The sequence below is a fragment of the Haliaeetus leucocephalus genome, unplaced genomic scaffold (assembly GCF_000737465.1).
Source record: "Haliaeetus leucocephalus isolate CR32 unplaced genomic scaffold, Haliaeetus_leucocephalus-4.0 Scaffold162, whole genome shotgun sequence".
Lineage (NCBI taxonomy): Eukaryota > Metazoa > Chordata > Aves > Accipitriformes > Accipitridae > Haliaeetus > Haliaeetus leucocephalus.
Genome location: NW_010972598.1, coordinates 7,636,338 through 7,661,373, shown reverse-complemented (window position 1 = coordinate 7,661,373; position 25,036 = coordinate 7,636,338). Strand labels below are relative to the sequence as shown.

Here is a 25,036-nt window from a genome sequence, read left to right as displayed (position 1 = left end):
AGTGCGTGATGCATCCTAATAGGGGAATATTAATTGAGTGAGCATAAGTGACCAGAAAATTAGCGGGGAGTTGTCTCTGAGCTTTGTAGCAGGGCATAAATGTAAGCTGAAATCAAAGGTTCTCCCTCATTACTGAAGCCAGCTGAATTCCCAGTGGTCTGAAACAGGAGGAGCACTGTGGTGAAAGTGGGTCATTGAACATTTTCTGGTGAAACTTTTTTTTCTGGAGAAAGCTGGGTATTTTAATTTGATGACTTTATTGATTGCGGGGGGGGGACAGAAGAAAGACTCCTGAGCTCCTCAAAGACATTGACAATTTTTTGTCAACAGAAAACAATAGAACTGAGGGCACAAACACCAAAAGAGCCCCAAAAGTCATCTTGGCTGAAAACCCTGAAAACTTGCAACTAAAAACTGAACTTTCTTTATGTGACAGAGCCACCAGAGCACCACATTGGAATTATTGTTCAGGTGCCTCCTGCTCCCCCTCTTCTGCGGGGCAGCATCCCCTGCAGCCAGGGATGCCTGACTTGGGGCTGGTACCTATAGCAAAAGGAGATCACCAGCTGCAGCGTGACTTGGTCATGGTCTGCAGGGGAGCTCGAAGCAGGAGATACCCAAACTGTAATGCTCTCTGGGTGCTACAGCACAGAGGTATAATGATTTAAGGAAAAAAAATACAGTGGCTGCGGGTTATGTGATTTCCTTTTCCAGTGTTTATTGTCCACAGCAAACACATAAGTCTGGCAGCTGTAGTATATGTTATTAGCATCACTTGTAGCTTATTAGCCAAAGTCAATAGTTCTTGTTAATAAGGATACTTTTCAGACACAAAGGTGCCCTTCACTGAAACAGCCTTCGTTTCTGTGTCCTTGATGCTGAGAGTATCATGCTGGGTTTGCTTTTTCCCTGTGTTCAAGCCTCTCCCAGGAGGATGCAGCAGCCCAGCTATAGCTCACAGGCACAGCGTGGTCCGGCCACTCGCGCATGCCACGGGTGCCTAGTGCCACACGCGGACCCGCGTGGCTGGCGGTGCAGGAGACACGGATTTGGGCTGTGCTGTCACACGTCCCACCCGCACCTCCACTGGCCTCGAAGGGACCAGCTTTCTCCCCCAGCCTGCCCGCGGGAAGGACTCTCCAGGGGAAAGGGGAAAGAAGGGGGATTGCCATCCGAAACCTAGCTCATTCTCTTAGCATTTAGCTGAACAAAATGCAGTTTTAATGGAGGAACTACTTCTCCCATTGCCTGGATCTGTGGCTGGGCTGCACGCATTTTATAGCTGTCTGGAGATGGTATAAATGCTCAGGGACTATTCTGTTGCCAGATGCTGCCTTGACTGAGATGCTCAGGCAGCAAGAGGACAAAACACCTTGAATATTTCAAGCTGTTTAAGCCTTGTGTGCTGATAGCATGTCATACGGGCCTGTGCTCAGAACCGCTTTCAGACCTCGTTAGAGCTAAGGTAATCGGATTGTTTCAGTGAAGGGCAGGGCTGCAGAGACAGAAATTTCCCATCCCTTTGGCATTAGGCACCTGGCACACTGTGCTCAGGCTGGCAGGATTCGGCTGTCCCTGTCTCCACCTTCAGCTCCACCAGCTGTGACTGCTCAGGTACACTGAGAACATTCCTCTCTCTTGGCTCTCTCCTTGAACCCAACACATAACTGGGCACCACAGTATGAACCACGCCTGCCTGGCCCTCTAAAATCAGGGCATGGATGTTAAATCAGCCCTACTGCCATTAAAGCCATGCGATTTTAATTACTAACTATAACAGGGGTACTGAAAGAGACCCAGTCTAGCCCAAATGCATCATTCCCAGTTTGATACACCATTTATTTGCTTAAAGAGGAAGAAGGGGCACTCCAAATCCCACCCCTTTTGCCAAATAGGACTTGGGAAGCTGAGCCTGGCAGGGATGGAGTCTCTGTGCTCTGGCTCTGGCAACCTAATCCATCTATATTTCATCCTCTCCTTTTCAACACATTTTGTTTTGAAGAGGAAAAAGAACAAACTTTTGATCTTCTGGATAGATCAAGAGGGAATGAAAAGGTAAAAATTGAGAGCTTAATCATTTTACTCTGCAGTAGTGTACATGTCCCACTCACTGATGGGTACCCAGGCTGCAAGGCAGAGATTAAAGTCAATTTATCCAAGAAAAAATCTGGTCTGACTGTACACCAAATACAGGTACAAAGAAATCTGTGTTCCTTTCAGTCTGGCACAAAACGAGCTGAGTTATTTTCAGGTCCTATAATCAGTTCTTCTGCATAGTAAACCACCTGTGTCTGCCTTAGTAAATGTGTAACTGCAGGCTATGCAGATGTGCTGGGTCCGGTTAAAGGTTGTGTATCCCCCCTGGAACTTTCTATGCAGCTGGTGTTAAGCCGTGCCCAGGTTTCATCGGGTCCTGTCTGGTCCGAGCTAACTTTTTTCGGCCCCCGAGCCTGTGATGTAAAGTAGCTTTGCGCAATGCCACTGCAGGCAGGTAGAAAGGGCCCTCCCGTGGAAAGGGCATAAATCCATCCACAATCACATCACCCTGCTCCAGGGAGAAGAGGTGTCGCGAGGAGCCTGCCCGAGGGGGGACGGCATCGGAGGGGCCGCACACACCAGGACGGAGGCGAGTAAGCACGCTCACTGGATTTGCTCTGAATGCCAGTTTTTCAACTCAGGTTTTCATGCTTTTTCTGAAACCCTCGGGGCTGAGTTCTTTAGGGAAAAGCTTTCCACAGATGGGGCTTAGTGTAAGTGCTGGTAGTGAGAACTGCTCCTCTCACTTCTGCTCATGAGAGAAGAGCTGGCATGGCAGCTCTGGCAGCTGTAGAGAAGTAACCAGCGGGCACCAGTGGTGCCTAATGGCACAGCCTGACTGGGTGGCACAGTCATCCTCCCTGCTGCTACAGGACAGATTAAGAAATCCTTCAACAGAATTGTATGATGGAGATGACAGGGTGGGAAGGGCAGTGCCTCTAACTTGTGGCTTTTTGGTTTGTTTTCCTGAGCTGTCCCAATCTGGAAAATGCAGCGAGTAGTCTAGAAATGCACTAGCACTGTGGCTGGGCTAACTGTGAGGATGAAGTTAGGAAGGCACCTCCCAAGACAATTTTTTAACCGGTCATAAGCAATGAAGAAGCTCTGTGATGCATGTCAGCTGCTGCCAGCAGGGCTGGGGAGGCAAAGACAGAGCAGGGAGCAGAGGGGACAGCAGCACCGACTGCCGCTGCCTACACGCTAATTTGGAGGATGGGGTGGGAGTTAATGGGGAAGAGCAATCCCTGGATGAAGGTAGAGGGCTGGAGACCTACAGCAGGGCCTCCCCTGCATGCCTCCGGGGAGCAAATAGTTTCAGGCCTGATGTGCAGGTACTCACTAGGAAGATGCTCAGACATCCCGAGGGACCATCACAACAACAGAAACTCCATTTGCAAACCAAGCTGTCAGATAGGAGCCTACAGCCTGGGAAAGTAGATGTGCACGTTAGCAGGCATATGTACTTAGCAAGGTATGGCTAATTACCAAGCATCTGCACATCTCAGTTTTTGTATTTGCAAGAGAGCGGTGATACTGCAAACTGGGGTATTATTAGGCATGAAACACTTGGGGATCCCTCAGTGAAATGAATATGGTTATACATCGTAAATCAGGCTGGGAAGGTGCCAGGTCTTGAACGGCTGGATTTAAACCCAGACACTTCCACCCTGTGTAAATTAAAGTGTCGGTGAGACAGACATTGCACTGTGTCCTTTCAAAAGGCTCAGGCTACCAGAATTACAATACCTGACAGGCTGGCGCGACTCAAAGAACCTTGCAGAAAGAAGGCGGAGAGCAGAGCTTGATTACTGGCAAGGCTGTTAGTATTTTGCCCATCCAACGAGCTCTGCAGAGCTTGGAAAGGGCCAAAGAGGGTGAACAGAGCCACAATAAACAAGAAATGAGTAGTAGAATAAAAATACAGCTCTGAATAACAGCGTTTTGGCCAATGATAAGTGTTATAGATGCATAATTTCCAGCACATTTGGATTTCAAATACAGAAATTCAAAGTTGTATACTAGAAATCCAGGGAAGGTACAGCTGAGCTATTAGTTATAAAAAAATTGAATGTAGGAAAAGTGAGAATTATACAAATGCAAATTTTGTCAGCACTTTTGCATGTGTATGTGTGTGTATGTGTGCCCATGACTTTCTCACTCCCAATACATATCAGAGCCTTTGTGCTAAACACCAGTGACATCCACATCCAGTAAAATTCTCTACTCCTCAGGAAAAACAAGAGGAGCAGGTGGTCTTTCTTTTAGCGCAGGAGAAGATTGCCTGTACAGTAGAGCAAAACTCAGCTTACCCCTTCCAACTCTGTATTCAGATAAAGAAGGTGGTTTCACCGTTAGCACATTTGTATAAGGAAGCCTTGAGTGTGTTTGCCTAGAAGCTAGAATGAATGTTTGCACCGGGCTATGAAAACTCTGCTAGTGCCAAGTGTTATGCTGACTAGACATACAAAGCGGGATCATTCAGTGGTTGGACCTTAAGAGACCTGGTTTCCAAACCCACTTCCCGCTTAACAGCAGGCAAATCGCTTAGCCTGTCCATGTGTCAGCAAGATTTAGTGCAGCAGTTCGCAGAGACAGCTCTGGCCAGGTCCCAGAAGCAATATAGTTGCATTATTATAATGTTTTGCCAGAACTAGCACACTTTAGTTTGCAAGCCTAACCAGTTGGCATACCCAACTGTAATGCTTCCCGTGCTAAATCGTTAGGGTACTGCAGCGGGTAATGGAGGCAAATCTGTGCTTCGCCTTTCCCCACCTGCCGCCATTGAAACTGGTGGCCATCTCACCGTGGGCTTTTCAGGGGGCAGAGTCAGACCAGCCAGCACTAAATACTGAAATTCCTGCCTTTGTAACTCCAACGCAATACTAGCACCTCACCTTGCGAGTAAGAGAAACTGTATTTATAACAGGCTGATCAGTCTTCCTTCCTCCCCACTTTTTCTTTCAGCAGACACCTTGGAAGCAATTTTTCAACATGAACCCGGCAGCAGGTCTTCTCTGTTTGTTGGTGTGCCTCACCGCAGTGACTTGTGACCGGGTCTACGTCCACCCTTTCAATTTGTTTTCTTTCAACAAGAGTACCTGTGAGGAACTAGAAAGCCTGGTCCAGGAGGGAAAGAAAACTTTTGTCCCCATCTCCATCAAGTCCCAAACCACACCTGCCTACGAAGACCACCTGAATGACGAGGATAAGCTGGAAGCCCCGAGCCTGAGCGGCTCGGGGAGGCAGAAACTGAGTTACATGAAGGACCTTGTGGATACCCTGGCTGCACGGTTTTACAGCGTGCTGCGGAAAGCACAGCGGGGCCAAAACGTGCTCCTGTCCCCAACCAGTCTTTACAGCTCCTTGGTGTCTTTCTACCTGGGCGCCTCAAACCAGACGGCAGCTGATTTGCAAGTTTTGCTGGGATTTGTTCCCCCCTCCGGGGACCCTGAATGCACCTCCAGGGTGGACGGACACAAAGTCCTTTCCAGCCTGAGGACGATTGAAAGCCTTGTCAAGAGCAGGGACAAGGAGCTGCTCTTTTCCAAGACGCTCTGCCTGTTCTCTGCCCCCGGCGTACCTCTGTCCCAACTGTTCGTGCAGGACTTGCTCCCCTCCGCCGATGCTCTCTACGCCCGAGCTGTTGACTTTACAAACCCAAGCGAGGCAGCAAAGCAAATAAACGCCTTCGTGGAGGCCAAAAGCGAGGGGCGAAGCAAGTGCTTACTGACAGACATCGACCCATCCGCCAACCTGCTGTTTGTGGTGGACGTCCGCTTGGCAGGTACGAGGCAGCGCTGCTCGTTTCGGGGGCAGGCTGGGTGGAGGACGGGGAACGGCTCTGCTCCGGGAAAGAAGGAGACAGTCACGCCTGACCAGCGGCGAGAGGGAAGGGCTCAGATGAACGGCTGGATCGCTGCTCCACGGACAGTGCCCTGCTCCCTGCCACTGTGCCGGGGGTCCTGCCTGCACCCTGCCACGGGCCAGCAAGGGCAACGGGGAAGAGGTGGAGGGAGATGGCTTCCGAGAAATTTTCCTTGTCCAGGAAGCTAAGGATTAGGAAAAGTGTGGGAAGGTCAATCAGAGAGGATTGCACAGCATTTCTCGCTGATGGCAGTAGTTTCTTTAATGCCAATAGGGTTATTTGTCTAACTGGGCAGCAGCACTGATCTATGGCAGTGAGCAGATAACATGTTGAAATGCAAAGCTGCGCAGAAGCAGCGGGAGGTGAGAGCAAGGCTTCCCATACTTGTGAACTGGGTAAGAAATTTATATTAAGGTTTAGCAAGCGTTCAGGTACGTCCTTTTTAACCTCCTTGGCTCAATCAACACTTCGGTGTTATGCTTACTACCTTTCCCATTGCTTTGGTTCGTAAGATCGCCAAGGGTGAGACCTCAGCCAGAGCTCGTGCTGCCTTCCCTTCCCTTCCCTCTCCCGAGCCCACCCGGCTGCCTGAGAGTGCTCCTGCAGCACAGGCTGGCCCTGATGGATGTGTTCCCAAAGGTGCCATCGCTGCCACTCGAGGGATGGAGAGAAAATCCCAGCAGACCCTCCGTGTAGGCCTGCAAGCCAACTTGGAGCCATGGGGCAGCTTGTGAGGAAGCAGGCAACCAAGCAAGCAGAAATGTGCCCAGGAAAGGGCACAAAGCCAGTAGAAATATAACAGAATTGGCCGCAGTCATGATGGTCGTGGTCCCTGTGCTGTGAGCCTGCACCAGCCTCTGTCTGATGCTACCAGAAGGCACGTTAAAGGCAGGATACGTAAGTTTACGGTAGCTAAACATGATTTTATACACACAGCCCTTGTCTAATGCACAGTGTGTTGTTTTTAAACAAACATACATACCAGCTAAGGGGCAGAGGGAAGGAGTGAAGAAAGAGAAGAATCAATTTCTTTCTCAATCTGTTTTTCAGTGAACATTAAGCAAGCCTCACGGCTCAAAGAGCCTCAGGAGTTCTGGGTGGATTCAAACACGAAGGTCTTGGTCCCTATGTTGTCAGTCCCAGGGACGTTCAAGTACAAAACTGATGCCAGCGGGACTTTTTCTGTGGTGGAAGTCCCCATCAGCAAGACCGCGCTGCTGGTGCTGCTGCAGCCCGTCAATAGCAGCGACCTGGAGCACGTGGAGTCGGAGCTGCTGTCGCAGTCGTCAGCCTGGCTTCAGCAGCTGTCCCCAAGGTAGGGCACGGGCACGGGCACCCTGCTGTAGGGACGAATGGGACAGGGTGTACCATGCATGCCTGCCTGCTCACTGACCGGGGTCGGATCCTGCCAGGGAGGGTTTAACACCCAGCACAAAGAGAAACACCTGCAAATGCAGCGGACCTCATGCCGAGGGAGCTTGACTTTGGTGCCATCGGCTTTTTCTCTGGGGGTAGTTCAAGGAAACAAGCAAGTGCCTTTCTGCAGGTGACAACGCAGGACCCATGAAGTGGGATGATCTGGGGTTTAATAGCGTACCCAGGGCAGATTTAGGGTGACTTCCCACTTGGAAACAGTAACATGATGCCCATTGGCCCTTTGTAGTTGTCTGTCCCCACATACCAAACACTTCTTGTGGCTGTTTTCACATGCCCGTGCCCCAGGACTGCCCAAACACCATGATTTCATAGTGGAGAGCACACACTCACTTGTCTCCCTCTCTCTCTCTCTCTTTTCTGCAGAGAAATTAAATTAACACTGCCTGAGTTAACAATAGAAGGCAGCTCTGATCTACAGGAGCTTCTTGCAGCTATAGAACTGCCTGCACTGCTGGGAAAGGGGGCAGATCTCAGTAAAATAAGTGATGCCAATCTAACAGTTGGAAAGGTACAGTATATGTCACTGATATTTAAAAAATAAGCCTCCTGCTCAGTTTCAGCCCCTTTAACTGTATAAATTTACTTAGAACAAACCAGTCAGAGCCTCGTAGGACACATGCTCGGTAAGGGACTTTCAAGATGACTGAACGATGCAAATATTCCTTAAATTAACCTCTTAGCAGCAACAGGTTTGCATTAAACTATTCAAATTTCATCACTGCAGCAAACACAACAGGCAACACAGAGATGAACTTCGAAATCTGAGTGTGCTGGGCACTGTATGTACAAATTAGGCTACATTCATTACCACCTCCAGCTCAAACACCTCCAGGCACCACAGCTGGAGTGCGTAGTAGAGGCTGCAGCTACCGGGCTGTTGAGGATAATCCTCCATCACATAGGGACTACTACTCCCAGAAACTGCAAACACAGAGGTGCATGCGGCACACAATCTCACTTGAAAACAGGCTGCAGCATTAAAATCCCACAGGGAAGACAGGAGAGGGCTGTCTTTCATAACAAGGTGAAAAATTATGTTCCAGAAGTATAATTTGAGTGCCTTTACTTTTATTTAATTTTATTTTGAGAAGGTGCCCTACCGTGGAAGTTCTGTCAGGGGCTTCAAGGGTACCAGGATTTCACACAGCCCAAGTGTACAAACAGTTGTAGAGCTTTTTCACGTTATGGAACAAGTACTCCAGCGTCTTTTTTAAACATCCATGGAGTCTATCCTGTGCTGCTTACAGCTGATCAAAGTTATTGATTTCTTCATGTGCTTTATAATTTATTCAAACTCTCATTTGTCTCTTCACTATCATGCTTTGATGACTCCAGAGTCACTCATGTGTTTTGCTTTACAGGTAATAAATAAAGCCTTTTTCAAACTGACCGGTGATGGAACAGATCAGCCAGAAGACCCTGCAGCACAGAAGGAAGATGCAGTGTTCCTGGATGTAACACTGAACAAGCCATTCCTTTTAGCTGTTTTTGAAGAGAAGTCAAGGGCCATGCTTCTCCTTGGCAGAGTAACAAACCCTCTATCTGGGGTTTAAATGCAAGCACAGGGGATGGGGAGGGAGGGGAATGATGCACATTTCCCATCACCTTTTTCTTATTCATCAGCTATTTTTATGATCTTGAGTGCTCTACTCAGCTTTGAGACAAAGCAGGTAGTGTTTGAAATACAGCTTTTTTAAGCTAAAACATTGCAACATTTTATCCTTGTTCATCTATTTCACCTGAGGTGACTCCAACTCTTCCTCCAGCTTCTCTTCTTTCCTTATTCCCACTTTGTCTCCCTTCTGCCCTCAGCTCCCTTTTTCGATGCAGTGGGGACAAAGCAGTAGCCAGCAGGGCATTGACTTGAAAAATATAGTTTTATAAGTGCAAGCGGCATTTACTATAGAAAGGTACAGAAAAGGACCTCTTCATTCTTTAAGAGGTCACTTTTTAATCTTTAGTTTGGTCAGTTTTGCAGGAGAGACCCCCTTCTATGTTACCATGAAAGTTTTACAGTTATCCACAGAGATTTCTAGCTTCATCAGCAACATTTTCCTTTAAAACGCTGCCAACAGCACGGGCAGGCTTCACTTGTCCCACTGAGACAAGATTTTTTGCCTTGGAAGCAAAAACGCATTCAAAGGAAGTTTCTTCTTTCTGCAGCCCAGATGGATACGTTCATTTCTTAACTCTACGGAAAAGCTAAAAATAGGGTTTTGGTAGCATTAATGAACTGTGCTGGATAAATTCTCATAGCCTGACAGAATTATCTCTGGGTTGTTTTTTTAGAAAAAAAATAAGGTCTACTATTCCAATACAATTCCATTCCTTGGATTACTTTCTAACCTGAGAGGCATTTATTACAGCCTTATAGCAAAAAAGAACATTACTGGTTAAAGCCCAGATCTGTCAACTTTAACATATCCAAACCATATGTTCTTGAAAATTAGTATTAACAGCAATAATCTATACTAGTATAAATGGTGGATGTGCTGCTACACATGAATAAAAAGGTTTCAGTGGTCCAATCCAACTCTTAGCAGAGTCATAAAGGTTTGAAACATTAAACTGGAATAACAGATTATCAGATGACTCTTGAATTAGGAAGCGAGGAACTGGGAGTGAAATCTTGGTACTACGGAAAGCCTCTCAGCAGAACAAGGATTTCCACCTCTCATCTCTAGATTTGTCTTTAGCACTGATGGCATTTAGAAAAGAACCGCAAACCTCTTTGCTATATGATGCCAGATGTACCCTACAGAGCACGGTAGCTCATTGTTGTCTACAGTGGCTCAAATGTCTGTCTAATCCAAACCCACTAATGGCAGTGGCTTGCTATCGGTGATGTAGATACGTGACAGATCCTTCTAGCTTAATGGAAAAGACTAATAAAAACCACAACTCACTCTCGAGAATACTAGGATTTTAAGTGCTACGGTATAGCATCCGCATATTTATCCAGTTACAGCGTATGTATTCCAGATGCTCCAACATCTAAATACTGTACTTGTATTATATACAGAACCAATTAACTATAAATATGCAGAGATGGAAAGATGCAAATAAAACCACTTCTAAGTTGCATTGCCACAGTTCGGTTGGGTTTATGTCCATAACTACATCCCTTGCTCTGGCTTCTGAAATTTGCTCCAAGTCAGATTTATGGTTTTTAAGACAGTAAGTTGCAAATTATCATGCAACACAGCCAAATATACAGTTGTAAGCATGAAAGAGGCAGCTTCCAAGTGTCCATGCTAATTTAAAAGTTATCCCATTTACTCGTTGGAAGTCAGATGGTAGCATCAGCCACAAATAAAATTTCAGACCACAAAATGTTCCGCTTCCATGATGAAGATGGAGGATAACGGAAGGGAGCCCCTGGCCACGCTGCCAGTAAGTTCTGGGACAAAATGCCATTATTCACAGGCAGGGGCTGCATGCTGTTGGAGGACTCCACACCCTATTCAGTGGTCACAGGCAGAAAAACAAACAAAACCCACCACCCACAAAACTAAACACTTTTCAGAAAAGAAACTCTGTGGTGGTGAGCACCTCTCCACTGACACCCTGGAGAAGAAAAGGAAGGAAGGACGGACAGAGGCAGGGAACTATACTACTAAAGTATACTGGCCAAAGCAAGGACTGGGAAGAGAGAGGTGCTGGAACAAGTGCTACAGTACCAAAAAGATAAGCTATGTGTACATGTACCCATTCTCCCAGATATTCAAATGGTTAAAAAAAACAACCCCAAACAAACAAACCACCCCCCAAAAACCCAACTAATTCTCTCCGCTTCCCCAACAACGTACGCTCTCCTGCAATTTGTTTCTGAGATCAATGTTACACCTAAAATTTTTATGGCATTTTATAGCTTTCACTCGCCTCCAGCGGTCTCCTCCTGTCCCACCAAATTCCTCTGCCAGGCACACCATGAGGCACGTTCCAAGCATCCTAAGCATCATTCACACACTGAGCTGTCAGCTGCAGTCTACAGCTCAACAGTCTACTCAGTGAAGCGTCTAAAATCATGCTCTAACAGGTGGGAGATTTCGAGAAAGAAAAAGACAAGGACAGGCTTCTTAAGTTTTGATAAAACAACAGAGTTTATACCTGAGCATAGCTGAAAATTATGCTGATAAGCTTAAACAAAAACAACCTAGGCAATTTGCTTCCTCATCCCTCCAGCTCAAGCGTGAAAATACAACTGCTGATAGAAAAAGGAGAGTAAATATTCCTGAATATTGAGTGGTCCAGCCAAATATACATATTGCTTGTTATGTTTAAGTGATGAGGTTAAAACAGTCTGGTCCACTTCTGATATAACCCACACACTTGAGAATCCAATTACCGTTTTAGAGGAAAACATGCCACCACTCTTTCCCTCCTCAATGCTATTAAGAAAACCTCTTGCAGCTAAACTCCTTCCAGACTTAAAAAGGCATAGCAAGTTTTCTAGAGGTCCTAGAAGGGAAGAAGAAAAAGGCACAAAATCTGCATTGCTGTCATGAAGTGAAGTGCACTTAAAAAAATCCCATAAAAATCTGAGGAATAGAAGAGGATTAGTAGCAGAAGACATCTCTATCAGAACACACTTACTTACACCATAGATCCTCTCCTCCTGACTGATCCACAGCATTTGAAAATGCTGAAATTCATTTTACCAAAGACAAAGTCGATTCACACCTCTTCTTTCTTTCAAGAGGGGGATCACACAAATTTTTAACTGATGTCGTATACCACTGAAAGAAAATTAAATGCTATTCAAGTGAACAAAAATAAAAGATAGGGAACTGACATAAAACCAGCAACATAGACATTTACAGCAATCATAGGACCATTCAATAATTTTGATTTGCTATACAATGTTATTTCCTGCCCTGAAATTCAAGCTGGTCTTCAAAGGAAAGAACAGAATTCAGCCTGTATACTCAGCAAGCTGATGATGACAAGTAGGAAGTTGTGCTATTGCAGGAAGATGCAGGAAATCACATGCAACAAAAGGGCAAGTGACCTTTTCATGCCTTTTTGGTTTGGTACACAGATTGCATCCTTATCCCTGATTTTGGGGGATACAAACAAAGCTGTTCTATCTTCAATCACTAGTATGCACAGATCTCAGCATCTGCTAGTTTTGTGACAGCTGTTACAGAAATTTAGACTTACAGGGATACATACCTTCCAAAATAAGAAGTTGGACAATGCGTTTACAATACTGCAATCTCAGTCTCAGACTATAACTTACACCTTCATTTTATAACAAGAAAAATTGTTGAAAACAACAGTAGCTAGTGGTAGCAAGACACCTCCACTCCTGACTCTTAATAAAAGCAAACGAAGAGATACAGGGAGACCAAGCCTTCTAGATTCATCAGTTAGAAGCCTGGAAAAATACAATACAGTCAACAAACTTCTTGTCCATAAGCAGTAAGAGTTACGTTCATTCAGCAGTGTATACCTAAGCCCTTGGCTGGCTGAGGATCTCCACATCCCTGAATGAGACAAACAGACCTGACACCCAGCAAGTTGGTTCACTTTGCTGTGTGCAGAAATAAATTTGGATGCTCTCTCAATTGTATGTGTTGCCATGAACAGAGAGATGCTAAGAAAATTAGAAGAGCCAAATCCTGCTCTCCATTACTCAGATTAAATCCAAGAAGAACCAACATAATTTTAAGCAGTAGTACTTTCCCCACTGCCCCCCTTCATAAAATTAATTTTAGAGAAGTCATAATAATCACCTATCCTAATCGCTTCAAAAGCGGCAATCACATAATTGTGTCTGCTCAACTAAAATATGGTCAATTCTCCAACAGTGAGGAATAAAAGCCTCAATGCTGTGAAAGGTTTGCTCACTACAACTTCAATGCTATGTAACAGCTGTGCCCTACGAACTCCGTATCTCTAAGTACTTGGAAGATTTGCATCATCTTTGGCTCCCCCATTAAGATCCAAGCTCTCTAAATACTTTAGGAAGAAATGGGTATTTTTAATTAATAAACATGAACTAGAATTCCAGTGTTAAATTTTCACAGGGTAAAACACAAACAAACAAAAAAAAGACACACAAACAAAACCTTCCTTCACTCACACAGAGCATTCTCTCATTTCAAAGCCTCAAATTCACCTCCTACTGTGCCCAGACTGTTACCTGTCCCTCACATACAAAAGAGAAATGTCAACAGGCAAATCACTCTAGGTTCAAGAGAGCTCTTTGTTAATCCTTCTACCATTTAGAACCCTAATAACACTTTCAAATTTCCTGCTATATAAAGATGCAGCTTGTACTGAAGTAACTAGGTTTGAAGTTACAAGAATTCTACACATATTCAGGCAAAATATTGCCCTGAATTCTAACAGACATTATAATACAAATCAGAAATACGCCAACTCTGAGTCAATTCTAGCTTAGTGAGTTAAGTTTTAGTTTGAAGGAAAACAGGTAGCCTGAACGTAACAGCCAGTAGAAGTTAGATACTGATACTAGAAATTATTTTTTAAATTTAAAGTAATTTAAGAGCTTTTTTTATGCTTTTTTTCCTCACGAACAAGGTCCATGAAAAAAACCAAATCAGTAAAATGAAAACATTCAAAACCCAAACAAGAGCTAACTATATCCCACGATGAGGTTAAGTGCAAGGCAGTAACAAGAAATAGCAGATTCCTATCCCTGTAAGCACTTTCTTTATTCCAGAAGAGCTGGAATAAAGTCCCTTTGAAAACTTTTGACAGCCATCAATGAATACATTTGATTTAAAAACATATGGGACATCAAAAGTTAGGAAGACAATTTATTACATGTTATTTTCATCATATAAGTTCATTCTTCTACATTTTAAGATGTACAACAAAAATAAAAAAACATTTTCTTCCACTTTTATTCTACAGTAGAAAGTTTAGAACTTTTCATTGCTTTCCATATAATGGAAAACTATGGTAAATTCTCAGTCTTTTGGTGAAACAAGCCTATCTTGACAGAAGATGCACTGATTTGTTGCTCGAGATACATTAGGAAGCACTTCATTGCTACTTATTTGGTAAAATAAAGAAGAGTTAAATTCTCTTTCTTTTAGGGACATTGTTTATCTTCAATCACATGCTTTCGAAAACATCTAGGATTGTTCTGCTGTAGGCTGATCCTTGGCAGTTAGAACCAGCTCTGTAAGGGCTGAAAAGCTTTTTATGCTGCTTGTTTCCAATCCCATCTTTCGTATCTAAAAAGACACATAAGAAACATCAGTTTTCTTTAAAACATCAAAAACTCACTAATTATTCTACTTAAACATTTAGCAAAGCACATGTGTTGTCCTGCATCAACATGCGGCAAAAAAACACAACTGCATATAGTGCACACTATAAAAAAATTTGTATCCAACTTCACTCAGTTAAGTCTTTCCAGTTAATGTAGTGTCTTGCAGGGAAATATTGAACCATCTTCTAGGCAACTTGTAACTAAAGCCAGTTGGAAGTTTTCCAATGAAACAGAGAGAGAAACTTGGCTGTAACTTTGTTTTCATATGCATTGATTTCAACTGAAATTTTTTCAACCCCCAAATGAGGTTTCTGGGCAAAACTTTAAAGATAAACATGAATACATCCAAGAACAGCCAACAGCATGATGATGAAAGCATTTCAATAGGCTGCAAGGGCCTATGGTTCTAGCTTCGAACTTCCTGGGGGATGAAAACAACTCTACAAACAGAGAGGTTGCTACGAGTCATTTCTTACCCAGGAAATCTATTGCTCTGACAATTAGAAAAATACAACCATGAGAAAACTAAGAGTGCACTGAAGAAGAAAAATCTGGATCTAAATAAAACCATAATGAAATGACTCTGAAAAGGTATTTGCTGCTGGAACTCTTTGTAATGTTCACGTGTACCAAAACAGCTCCTGAACTATTATGAATAATCTATCCCAGTTCAGCTTAAATTCACATCGGAGTGATGTTAGTGCACATAACAGGAATAAAAGAACAAAAGCCCAACACCAGTCAAAAACCGCCAAATAATAGTTCTTGTTAGTAAGAGTTCTGTACTTCCACCCAAATCTTCTTCCTTTGTGGTAGGTCTCAGATATGAGAAAAGCATTTGCTCACATACAGGCTTTATCTACGTGTTATAATGCATCAACAGCTCATAAACAAGACTGATGACAACTGTTTGCAACTAATGATATGGACCTGCACTTGGAACATTTGTTTATTTCTACATATAATTTTCAGAAAAAAATGAGTACAAAACAGTATGCCTATACAATTTGATGTAGCTACTGCACACACTTCCTGGAATATTTTCTTCTTTTATTTGTTTTGTTATTTAAGGTTTCATATTTGGCACTGAAAGGAACTTACAGGCTAACATCTGTAAAATAAGGCTAACATCTTCAAAGCTCTTGGGAACAGACCCTTGACTATGCAGTAACTCAAGGCTGGAAATACCCAGAGAGAAGGCAAACAAAAGCAGGGCCATAAAGATGTTTCCATCAGAGCTAAGGAAGGTCCCTGCCCTCTGATCCGTCCACACAGTGTTTCTTCTTTGTGCTTCTAAGCACCTAAGCAGTACTTGAATTTTGAATAGTAAGAAACACAAGCTATGCATGTGTATAAGAAAGGACAGGAAAGCATGCATTGCTCAAGTGGTATCTACAATCACCAAAGTCTCAAGTCACCTCCATTATACAGATGCGAAAAAACAATGCAAACCCCCCCCAAACCAAAAAAGTAAGTGAAGCTTCCCTTTCCTCCTATATCTCACTCCCTTCCAAAACCAGTAGTAACAGTAAACAAACTTGTTCCTCATAACTTACTTGTTCTCCAAAATACTCAACATCTAGGGCCAGCTGTAGTCGGATTTTGTTATCATCACTCATGCCCCCATTTGTACCAACAGGGTTTGAAGTTGTAGTTCTTCTGGCTTGCTTCAACCTTTTTAGGCTCTCTTCCATTTTCTTAACAGAACTTAGCACATCAGATACAGTTTCATAATACCTAAATTAAGGAAGATTAATGAGAAATAAAAAAATTACACAGTTACAGAAAAGCCTACTTGATACACATTAGTACACCACTGGCCCTGAGAAAAATGCTGAACAATGCTGGTAGGAATGGTTTTCCTTGTGAGGAAGGTACTTATGTTTCCATCATTATCAATTAATCAGTATTTCCATCATTAGTTCTAGAGGTCAATCTGAAGATTACTATTCAGTGTTGAAGCCTCCTTCTTATCACAACATTTTTGACCTGCTCAAGATGTTTGAACTCCATAGAGACCAAGGAATGCAATTGCTCAATTTCAAAAAGTCTGAATCAGCCTCTATTTACAACCAATAGAGCGCTAAGTTAAATTCCTTTTACAAGCAGGACAAGAATAACAGCCTGACAGACCGAAAAATACATAGTTTTAGACAAGTTATAGAAGTGTGCATGTATATGAGAGTGTGCAAGTGCACATCAGTCAGAAGTGCCTATTTCTAAAATGAAGAAACTGATCTAAACAGGACTCTCAGGAAGCTGGCAGGAAAAGTCAGAAAAACAGTAATGCCAAGTTAGAAATAGTATAGACGGAATAAAACACCACTTCCCACATACCGGGATCCACAATAAAGCAAGCATAGAATCAAACAAGGTAAACAAATCAACTAATCAGCAAAAGTTCCAAAAGCCTTATGGACTGAAATCTCATGCCTAAATGGAAAGGCATAATATCATATAATTAACTAACAGATGCCCAGGACAGCAAGTTGTTAAGAATAGCTAAGAGGAGAAAATAGAGCAACAGTGGGAAATTAGAGGATCCATAATCAAACAACTACTGTAAGAATTAAGGAAGTTGAAAGAATCTTCCCAGTGCTTACTTTTAAAAAGGGAGGCAACAGAAAGCAGGCAAGCTTTTTAAGGGATAATTAGATAGGAATGGCTAAAGAAAAAGTGCCTGCCAGTGCCATGGAAGCTGTTTCAAGATACCATTCTACAAAAAGTAAAAGTATACCAATAGAAGTCAACCGTGCTCTCTTTTCATACGTTGTGGTACTTCCTAGTACCACTCACTTGTGAAGACTTCCTACTTCTGCTGTACTTTGAAGTTCTTCTGCCATATAAGCAAGTTTAGTCCTCAGAGGTTTTTAACCAGTTTATGCTCTTTTCTGTTTTTTCTCATTTGGATGCCAGAAGATATTGTCACAGCAGGCAATTAAATTCATTACTTGCATCTACATTCTCAACGAAGAAACTACAATATTCCTCCATTTAAGAAATTCAGTTTCTTTGCCTCTTTTCTTGTTCAGTGAGGATAAGACATTTTAAAACAAACTGATAAGAATAGTAGCAACAAATTATGAAAACAGAATTCAACAGAAAATTCTAAGAAATTAGCAAATGACCCTGCCGATCTTACCCATGTTTAACTATTACCATTGTGTTTAAGCTAGCACTTAAGTTGGTTTTGGCAATGCTGACATGGAAGGTGAGAAACCGCTCTTTTGGGGGAAAAAAAGCTCTGGCTGGATCCAAGGAACTACAGAACAGCTACTTAATTTGCATGGTATCACCAGATTTACTGAAGCTTTCTTTAAAAGCAAGGCTTACTAGACACAGAGAGGTACATAGACTGACAGACAGACAAGAATTCTCTCTAAGATATTTTAGCTCTACAAGCACGCAACTTGACATTCCAGAAATCTTTGGAGTCCTTCAGCAACGTTACCTAAACATAACTGCTGTGGGTTAAGAACAAGCTTCTTTTTATGGACTAATAACTGGTTAAGAAAAGAGACACCAAGCTTGAAAAAGCAGGTTTTGTGCAAAATGGAAGTGACCAGTGGAATCCGGACCAATCTATGCTCAGCCCTGTCCAAAATACTTAAGAATAATTTTAAGGACAGTTGGTGAATATTTGAGTGTCAAAATTGTCTTATAATTTTAAATTTATTCTGAATAACCAAAAAAGTGAGTGCAAAGCGCTGCATAGGCATCGGGCATTAATAAGTACCTGAGAGGTGCCAGAAGTGGAGCAGCAGGGAGGGATAAGGAGGCGAAGGGCAGGCAAGAACTCATGTTCTGACTAGTGTTTGAAGCCTCAGTATTATGTGGCTAATTCTCAGAAAACATTAATCCAATGCTCGGCAGCAGCCAACAGACAAGACAATATGCTAAGAATTATTAGAAAAACCATGTAAGGACAGACAGAAATCACAGCATCACACTTTAACCTGCAAGGATTCTTCTGACCATACCATCTATGACCAGAAAGGACAAAGAAAATGAGCAAACAACAACTATAGAGAAGGGAAGAGGAAAGAAACATCAAAATCGGCAAGGGGACTCTTTAGTCTGAAGCAAGATTACAGAGATATAAAAAATTATAGCTGGCGCAAGGAATAAATTCTCCACAATGCAAGAAGTAGGGGGTATCCAGTGAAATCATCTGGAAAAACTTCCAAAAAGTATTGCCTTCTCATGTTACTCATTTTAACTGTCTGAACTCACAGAATGCAACATCCCACAGCAGTATGAATTTAAAATACAGCTAGACAAACAGACAGAAACAAAATCCAATAACGAACTTAATTCAGATGGATATTCATGCTCAAGAAGTCTTCAAGATGCTAACTAGGAAGCAGAAGATCTTCTAAAGAAGGTATTGCTTTATGACTGCCTTATTAAACCGTGAAGTTACCTCTTCAGCAGTTAAAAAAAATCCAAAGCTTTTTTTTTTAAACCACTAAAAAGTTAGACAATCATTACATACATTAAAAAAGTCAAAGAAAAGCATAACTCAAGTTTCTTGAAAATTCAACCACTGTTCACTGAAAATAACATGAGGTTAAGGTTTTATGTTAATTCTGAAACAAAATGCAAATTTTTAGTTCACTGCTGCATTACTACAGCCAAACAATTTTTCAAATGCCCTATCCACAATGTCACATTTGCAGAGATCTGAGCAGAAGCCAGGTCTCTGGATTCCCTGCCCTGCTTTTCATCTGCTGAATACCTAACACCAGAGTATCTGAAGAAATACACCCTGCCAAAAGAGGGGTATATTCTTGGATTTTTACACTTATGCTAATTCATAGTGTTCTGTTTTTTTCCTGTGCCCATTCAATGGACAGTGGAGTTTTTAATTAATGCAAAGAACGTTCTCTATGGTTGTCTTACTTTTGTGTGCTTTCAGAGAGGGCACCTTCCAACCATTGATGAACCATGGGCTGCTTCAATGTATCTTTGTATTCATTCTGTAGTAGGTAGAAGGGCTTAAGAGCGCTATCAACATAAGGTGAAGCTTTAGTTGGCACCTCCTGGTAGATGACAGGGAAACAAGATGGGGAAAAAGAACCATTTACTTACTGAAAGCATCAACACCAAATTCTAGCACATATGTAAAATGCCAAGCTGCACCTAAGCAAAGAGATACATACTCCATTCACGACAAATCCATGTAGAGGTCATTGTACATAGCAAAGACACCATCGCAAAATCATTCGGTAGTGTTATACAATGTGATATAATATAAAACAAGGTTCAAAATGACCAAAGCTTTTTGAGATGCATGTGCCACCAGCCACTCCTATTATCAGGGCGTGATCCTGAATGCCCTTTCTGCTTATGCTGATTTCAGAGAAAGCTGAGCAGACTCAGCGTCCACAACAGACTATTAAACCTTTTTAAAAATGCCTACTGTTTTGTACTATACTTCACTAAGCTGAAGACATTGTTCCTTCTGTTCTTATACCATCCTGCTCCCTCAGTATATTTTCCAGGAGAATGCTTTTGGGATAACTAATATCCCCTCAATATCTTCTTCTCAGCTAGTTTTGGTTGCAGAGTGCTTCATCTCTCCGGGGATGACCCATACATAGCTTGGGTGAATCTCATGCATTGCAAAGCAATGGAACGTATCCAGGGTACACACAAAATCTGACACCTGAAATACCTCATTAACCTCTTAAGAGTTTCAAATCTTAGAACTTGGCCAAGCAAAAGAGCTTTTGCACATCCAATTCCTACAAAGACTATCCTCATGCCAAATTCTGAATTCTGGTGAAAAATCAAAGTAATAGAACATAGTAAAAATAAAGTTGCCAGCACTTAACATGACTGTAATGAAGTACCTTCTCTACCCAAGTTGTCTCTCTCCTGTTTATCAGTTCAGGCTTTGCACCACACAAAGCCAGTTAGACTGATGGCCAAGAAAGCAATGCAGTCACACTCATTGAGTACAGAGCTCAAGCTAGCAACTCAACTGACTTGAAGGTGGCCAAGTCCTGCGTCTTTGCTTTGGCACAGTTAGCCCACCATCTGCTTAAACATCCCATGGACAACTGAGAGATTATGGCAGTCCACTAAATCACTATGCAGAGTTTGCTTTCAGATAACTGAGCTAAGCAGTGTAGGATTGTTGGGTTTTTCACCCTCCTTGGACTTACATACTTTGTTCTGTCTCTAACAAAGAATATTTTTACTTAAGGAAAGAGTAGAACAATCTAGTCACTACATAGATGAATTTTATTAGTCTTGAGGTTGTTTCTGTTTTTTAAATACAATTTCTGATTAAGTGTGTCCTTAAAACTAAGACAGTGAGAAACCTTAGTAATAAACTGAAGTAATAAACTACTCCCTTAGGAACAACTTCTCTTTCAGCTTACCCTAAATATTTAGCACACAAAGAAAATTTAATACCTTTGAAAGAAGTAGACTTAACAGCTCTAATTTTTTCCATGTAGCTACTGCATTGCTGGTGGCAGCACAGTTTCTTCGTGATAGCCAGGAAAGTGCTTTTGATTTTGGTGAGCCAAGGTAACCTTCACCCCACCCCCAACCAAAACGACCCCACAAACAAGCAGGAAGAGAGAGCAAGGGGAGAGGGGTGAATGGGAAAGAACAGCCTTCTGTGTTCAAATTAGGCAAGGATGTAGCAGTCTGTGGTTCCTGTTACTCAAATCTTTCTCTGTTGCCTGAATGATACCAAGCTAACTACCAACACAACTCTGCAGACAGACTGGCAAAGGCATGTCACAGTAGTAGAACAAGCCAAGATCAGACAATTGGGTTTGATACTGTATTTCACCATTACTTTTTATTAGTTTCTCAACAAATTACTCTTTTTAGCCATTCTCATCTTGTTCCTTCTGTGCAAGATACTTCTTGAATCAAATCCAAGCTGCTTGCTCACTGGGAAGAAGTTTCTTGACATAGCAGGCAGAAAAGTCATCCTCCCAAAAGAAGCCTGCCACTCAGCAGCACTGCCTCTTATGGTATATGTTATGACACGAGGGCAACACATTTATTCTCATTAACCCTTTTTCTTTTGCACATTAACCGTTCTACTCCTTGCTCTTCCTTCTATCTCAGGCCTGTGCTCTCATCTTTGTTAGCCTACCTAAAATTTTGAAAATACCATTATTTTTTTCCTTTGCAATGAGGTAAACAGTAAATCACTAAATTATCTCATGGTATTTAACAGGGTTCTTGACTGTCAAGCAGATATGGACAGGCCTGAAGAACTCATAAATGTACTACCCCGTTAGCATTCTTAGCATAGGCCTTACTGATTTATTTTTTCATCTGCAACCAGCACTGACCTTGTTGGTTCTCCTATATAGTCTTGGAACTTCCAGTGCACTCTTCAGGTAAGCGAAGGAGGACTCACTGAGATCCTGGATAATCCTGTTATTCAAGGTAGGCACGCAGGCTGATAAAGAAGTCTTTGAGTCTTCCAAGGCTCCTATTGAAGTAAAAATGCTAAAGTTTAAACTGAGCTACCCTGCCCAATCACAACATAAATTATGTGAACTCTGCCATCATCCCAATCTCACTCACTATCCTAGATGGCTGCGGGTGTCAAATACAGGATGCTTACTAAATAAATACACACCAGCCATTTATAAAATATAAAACATCACCAGTAACATTAACCATTCCTTAGCTGGAAAAACTGATGGAGGGACAGAAAGAAAAATAGGGGTCAGGTAACATTCTCCAGGTTCACAGTTTTTTCAGTATTACCAATGTAGCAAGGGGCTCGAATCAAAAGGCTCTGACCTACCAAAGAATTTCACTACCACAGTTTCCTTCTCACAGTACCTAAATTCCCTGTAGGAGTGTCTGGAACATGCTCAACTCAAAGCTCTGATTGACAGCAGACTATCTACTGAGCAGGGGATGTGCACAAGCTCCTACCTCTCTTAGGGACTTGGACATCTACCAATAACCCTGATTTAGAGATTTAAGTGGAATTCACAGCACAGAACTTCTGGCTGTACTTGAAGACAGAGACTAGTTCACTCACCCAGCTACGTGCCTGGCTTTAGTTACTAAATTAAAATCAGACTCCATGTTTCACATAAAGAATGATCAGACTACAAAAAAACCCCACAAAACAAACCAAAACCAAACAACCAGAAAAAGAGAGGCTAAAATACTTAATTGCTTCTGTCCTCTGAAGTTAAGGTATTTAACTATGAAACTTTGATAACTCTTCTCCTTACATGATTCATCAGGCCAGAGAGAGAAAAATCTTTTTAGAAAAATATTTTAGTTTCAACTGGATAATGGAAAGCCTCTCCTTACTTCTTCCCCATTTCCTTTACAAGTAGGATTTTAAAGGTATGATATGAATCTCCTTGTCTTAGGTCCCCCATTTCCTGGAGAAGCATCCTAATTACTGGACAATGACAAGTTACTTCCAAAAAATCCCACCAAACAAACCCAACCCCTCCCCTAAAAACCCAAAGCACTTCAGACTCACTCAATTGTAATCAAATGTTTTCCAGACTCAACATGTGTTCAAAAGTTTCTATTTAACAATTTAAACCTAAGCAAGCTTCATTAAATAATAAAAACATTAGTATTTTCAAATTTTTCATTGTAAATAATGAAACTGTGTGTAAAAGCTGTTTTTGTTTGGTTAGCAGGCAGAAGGGATTTGGGAGAAAGGGGAAAGAGACTGAATTCAGCCTCTCAGCTTTACCTGCAATACAAGATACATTCTTGAAGCCAATCATTTCAAGTTTTGGTTTAATCATTTCTAAGATATCAGGAATCTGAACAAAAAAACCCAAGAGATACAGTCATGTTATAAACATATTTTAATTACTTTTCCTACATTCTTTAAGTTTCCAGTGCATCAAAAGACACCTTCAATCTTTTCTACATTTTTACTGCATTTATGGGAAATCAGTACTAGAAGAATACAATATTCACAGGAATTAAGGCCTACGCAATAAATCCCCTATCTTACTATTGCCCTCAGAGGAAATAATTAGAATTAACAAAATATTATCAACCCACATGCAACTTACAACTTCACAAATTACAGAAATACCATCCTTATTGACCAAAAATACACAGAATTCACCCCTATTGGAAGAAAATTTGGTATCATACATCTCTTTTCCAAGGTTCTGGATCATTAGTAAAGTATAATCATAATGAGAAAACCTTTTTCAACCTCAAAGACTAAAACCAGTAAACATTTAAAAGAGAACATAATATTAAAGCTGAATATTGCACCACACTCCAGAGTTTTTACTAGCAAAGATAAGACTCTGACACAGTGACGCTCTGCAGCAAAAATGAGCAGAAACATTATTTTAGGGGTTAAGTCCAGCAGCTACTGATAAAAACAGTTTAAATACCTGAAGTGGTTTCTCTGTAATCTGCCATTCCAAATAAGCACAGAGTAGACCATTTATTTCAGGTGATATTTTCTATATCAGACTACTCCAGTTTTAGCATTTAAGATAAAAAAAATTGCTTTATGGTACATTATTTTAAACAATTTAATGTCCTTAACAAGATGCCAAACAATATTGGCACAAAGATCAACAAAGATTCTTTTGTAAGTAAAGTCACAAGCACAAACCTGATCCTGGAGTTTGTCCAGATCTGCAGCAACATATACCAACTGAGTACTAGATACAGAAGGCAAGGGCTGACTTTCTGGAGCAGCCCCGTTCCCTTGGTCCTCACCAGGGTTGAGGCTGACAGAAGATTCCTTTCTACCAACTGGCACTGATTTTTTGCTTTCCTTCATATTCTCACTGGAAATGGGCCTTACAGAAACCTGAAACATGAAATTGAGATGTGAGTGAGCCCTAGCAACAGTGAAGGCAGCTAAAGTTGGACAAACAGCACATAAAGGACTTGTAAGTTCTCAGCATTAGAATGCCACACTTACAAGGGATATTAGCGTTCCTAAATTACGTTAAAAAAAGGTATTTTTAAAACAGTTTTTGGTGCACTCAGGAGTTGGATGATTTGGAGCAAATTTGTCACTATAGTAGAGGGCAGTCCAGTCCTACAGCAATTTTCACCTGTGTGGTGTTCAAATGACCTTCTGCACTGGAGGGATGTGCAGGGCCAAAAATTTGATCGCTATCTGCTTCACAGAAACGGTTTATTTTCATATGCTGGAATACAAAAACCATAACCGCTCACTGCTGTCAAAAAAACCCTTACTCCCACCTCCTCTAGCCCTCTGCTGTCAGGCACATGCTTCACTCAACTACTCTGTTTTAACTCCAGTACTTACCAGTACTTTTCATGAGCCAATTTAGCTGACAACTGAGTCTTTGAGTCTTAAGAAAAGGATAAAGAGTGATCTTACTGCTGTCTTCAATTACCTAAGGGGCATGTATAGAGAAGAGGGAATCGGACTTTTCCTTGAGGTACAGTGAGGGACATCGACTGTAGCAAGGGAAATT

General features: G+C 42.0%; 2 protein-coding genes across 6 annotated transcripts in view; one reads left to right on the top strand and one right to left on the bottom strand.

Moving 5' to 3' along the window:
* The first annotated feature begins 5,028 nt into the window (after positions 1-5,028).
* On the top strand, positions 5,029-9,007 carry AGT (angiotensinogen (serpin peptidase inhibitor, clade A, member 8)). Its single transcript, XM_010562677.1, has 4 exons — positions 5,029-5,821; positions 6,953-7,217; positions 7,703-7,847; positions 8,701-9,007. The coding sequence occupies exons 1-4, from the start codon at positions 5,029-5,031 to the stop codon at positions 8,890-8,892; spliced, it is 1,395 nt and encodes a 464-aa protein (XP_010560979.1). The 3' UTR covers positions 8,893-9,007.
* A 5,107-nt stretch (positions 9,008-14,114) lies between these two features.
* COG2 (component of oligomeric golgi complex 2) overlaps positions 14,115-25,036 on the bottom strand; it is a 31,836-nt gene continuing 20,914 nt past the window's right edge. For all 5 annotated transcript variants that reach the window (XM_010562672.1, XM_010562673.1, XM_010562675.1 and 2 more), the window contains 6 exons: positions 24,196-24,396; positions 23,302-23,374; positions 21,914-22,056; positions 19,491-19,630; positions 16,145-16,325; positions 14,115-14,550 (listed from right to left, as the gene is read on the bottom strand). In XM_010562672.1, the coding sequence (XP_010560974.1) occupies positions 14,449-14,550; positions 16,145-16,325; positions 19,491-19,630; positions 21,914-22,056; positions 23,302-23,374; positions 24,196-24,396 (840 nt within the window). In that variant the 3' untranslated portion in view covers positions 14,115-14,448. The remainder of the gene's footprint in view (positions 14,551-16,144; positions 16,326-19,490; positions 19,631-21,913; positions 22,057-23,301; positions 23,375-24,195; positions 24,397-25,036) is intronic.

What these genes read in the sequence shown, in the direction of transcription:
- AGT (XM_010562677.1), top strand. Translation starts at nt 5,029, where the DNA reads ATGAACCCGGCAGCAGGTCTTCTCTGTTTGTTGGTGTGCCTCACCGCA. An exon ending in CTTCAGCAGCTGTCCCCAAG is followed by an intron (nt 7,218 to 7,702) that starts GTAGGGCACGGG and finishes TCTTTTCTGCAG; the next exon opens with AGAAATTAAATTAACACTGC. An exon ending in CCAATCTAACAGTTGGAAAG is followed by an intron (nt 7,848 to 8,700) that starts GTACAGTATATG and finishes TTTGCTTTACAG; the next exon opens with GTAATAAATAAAGCCTTTTT.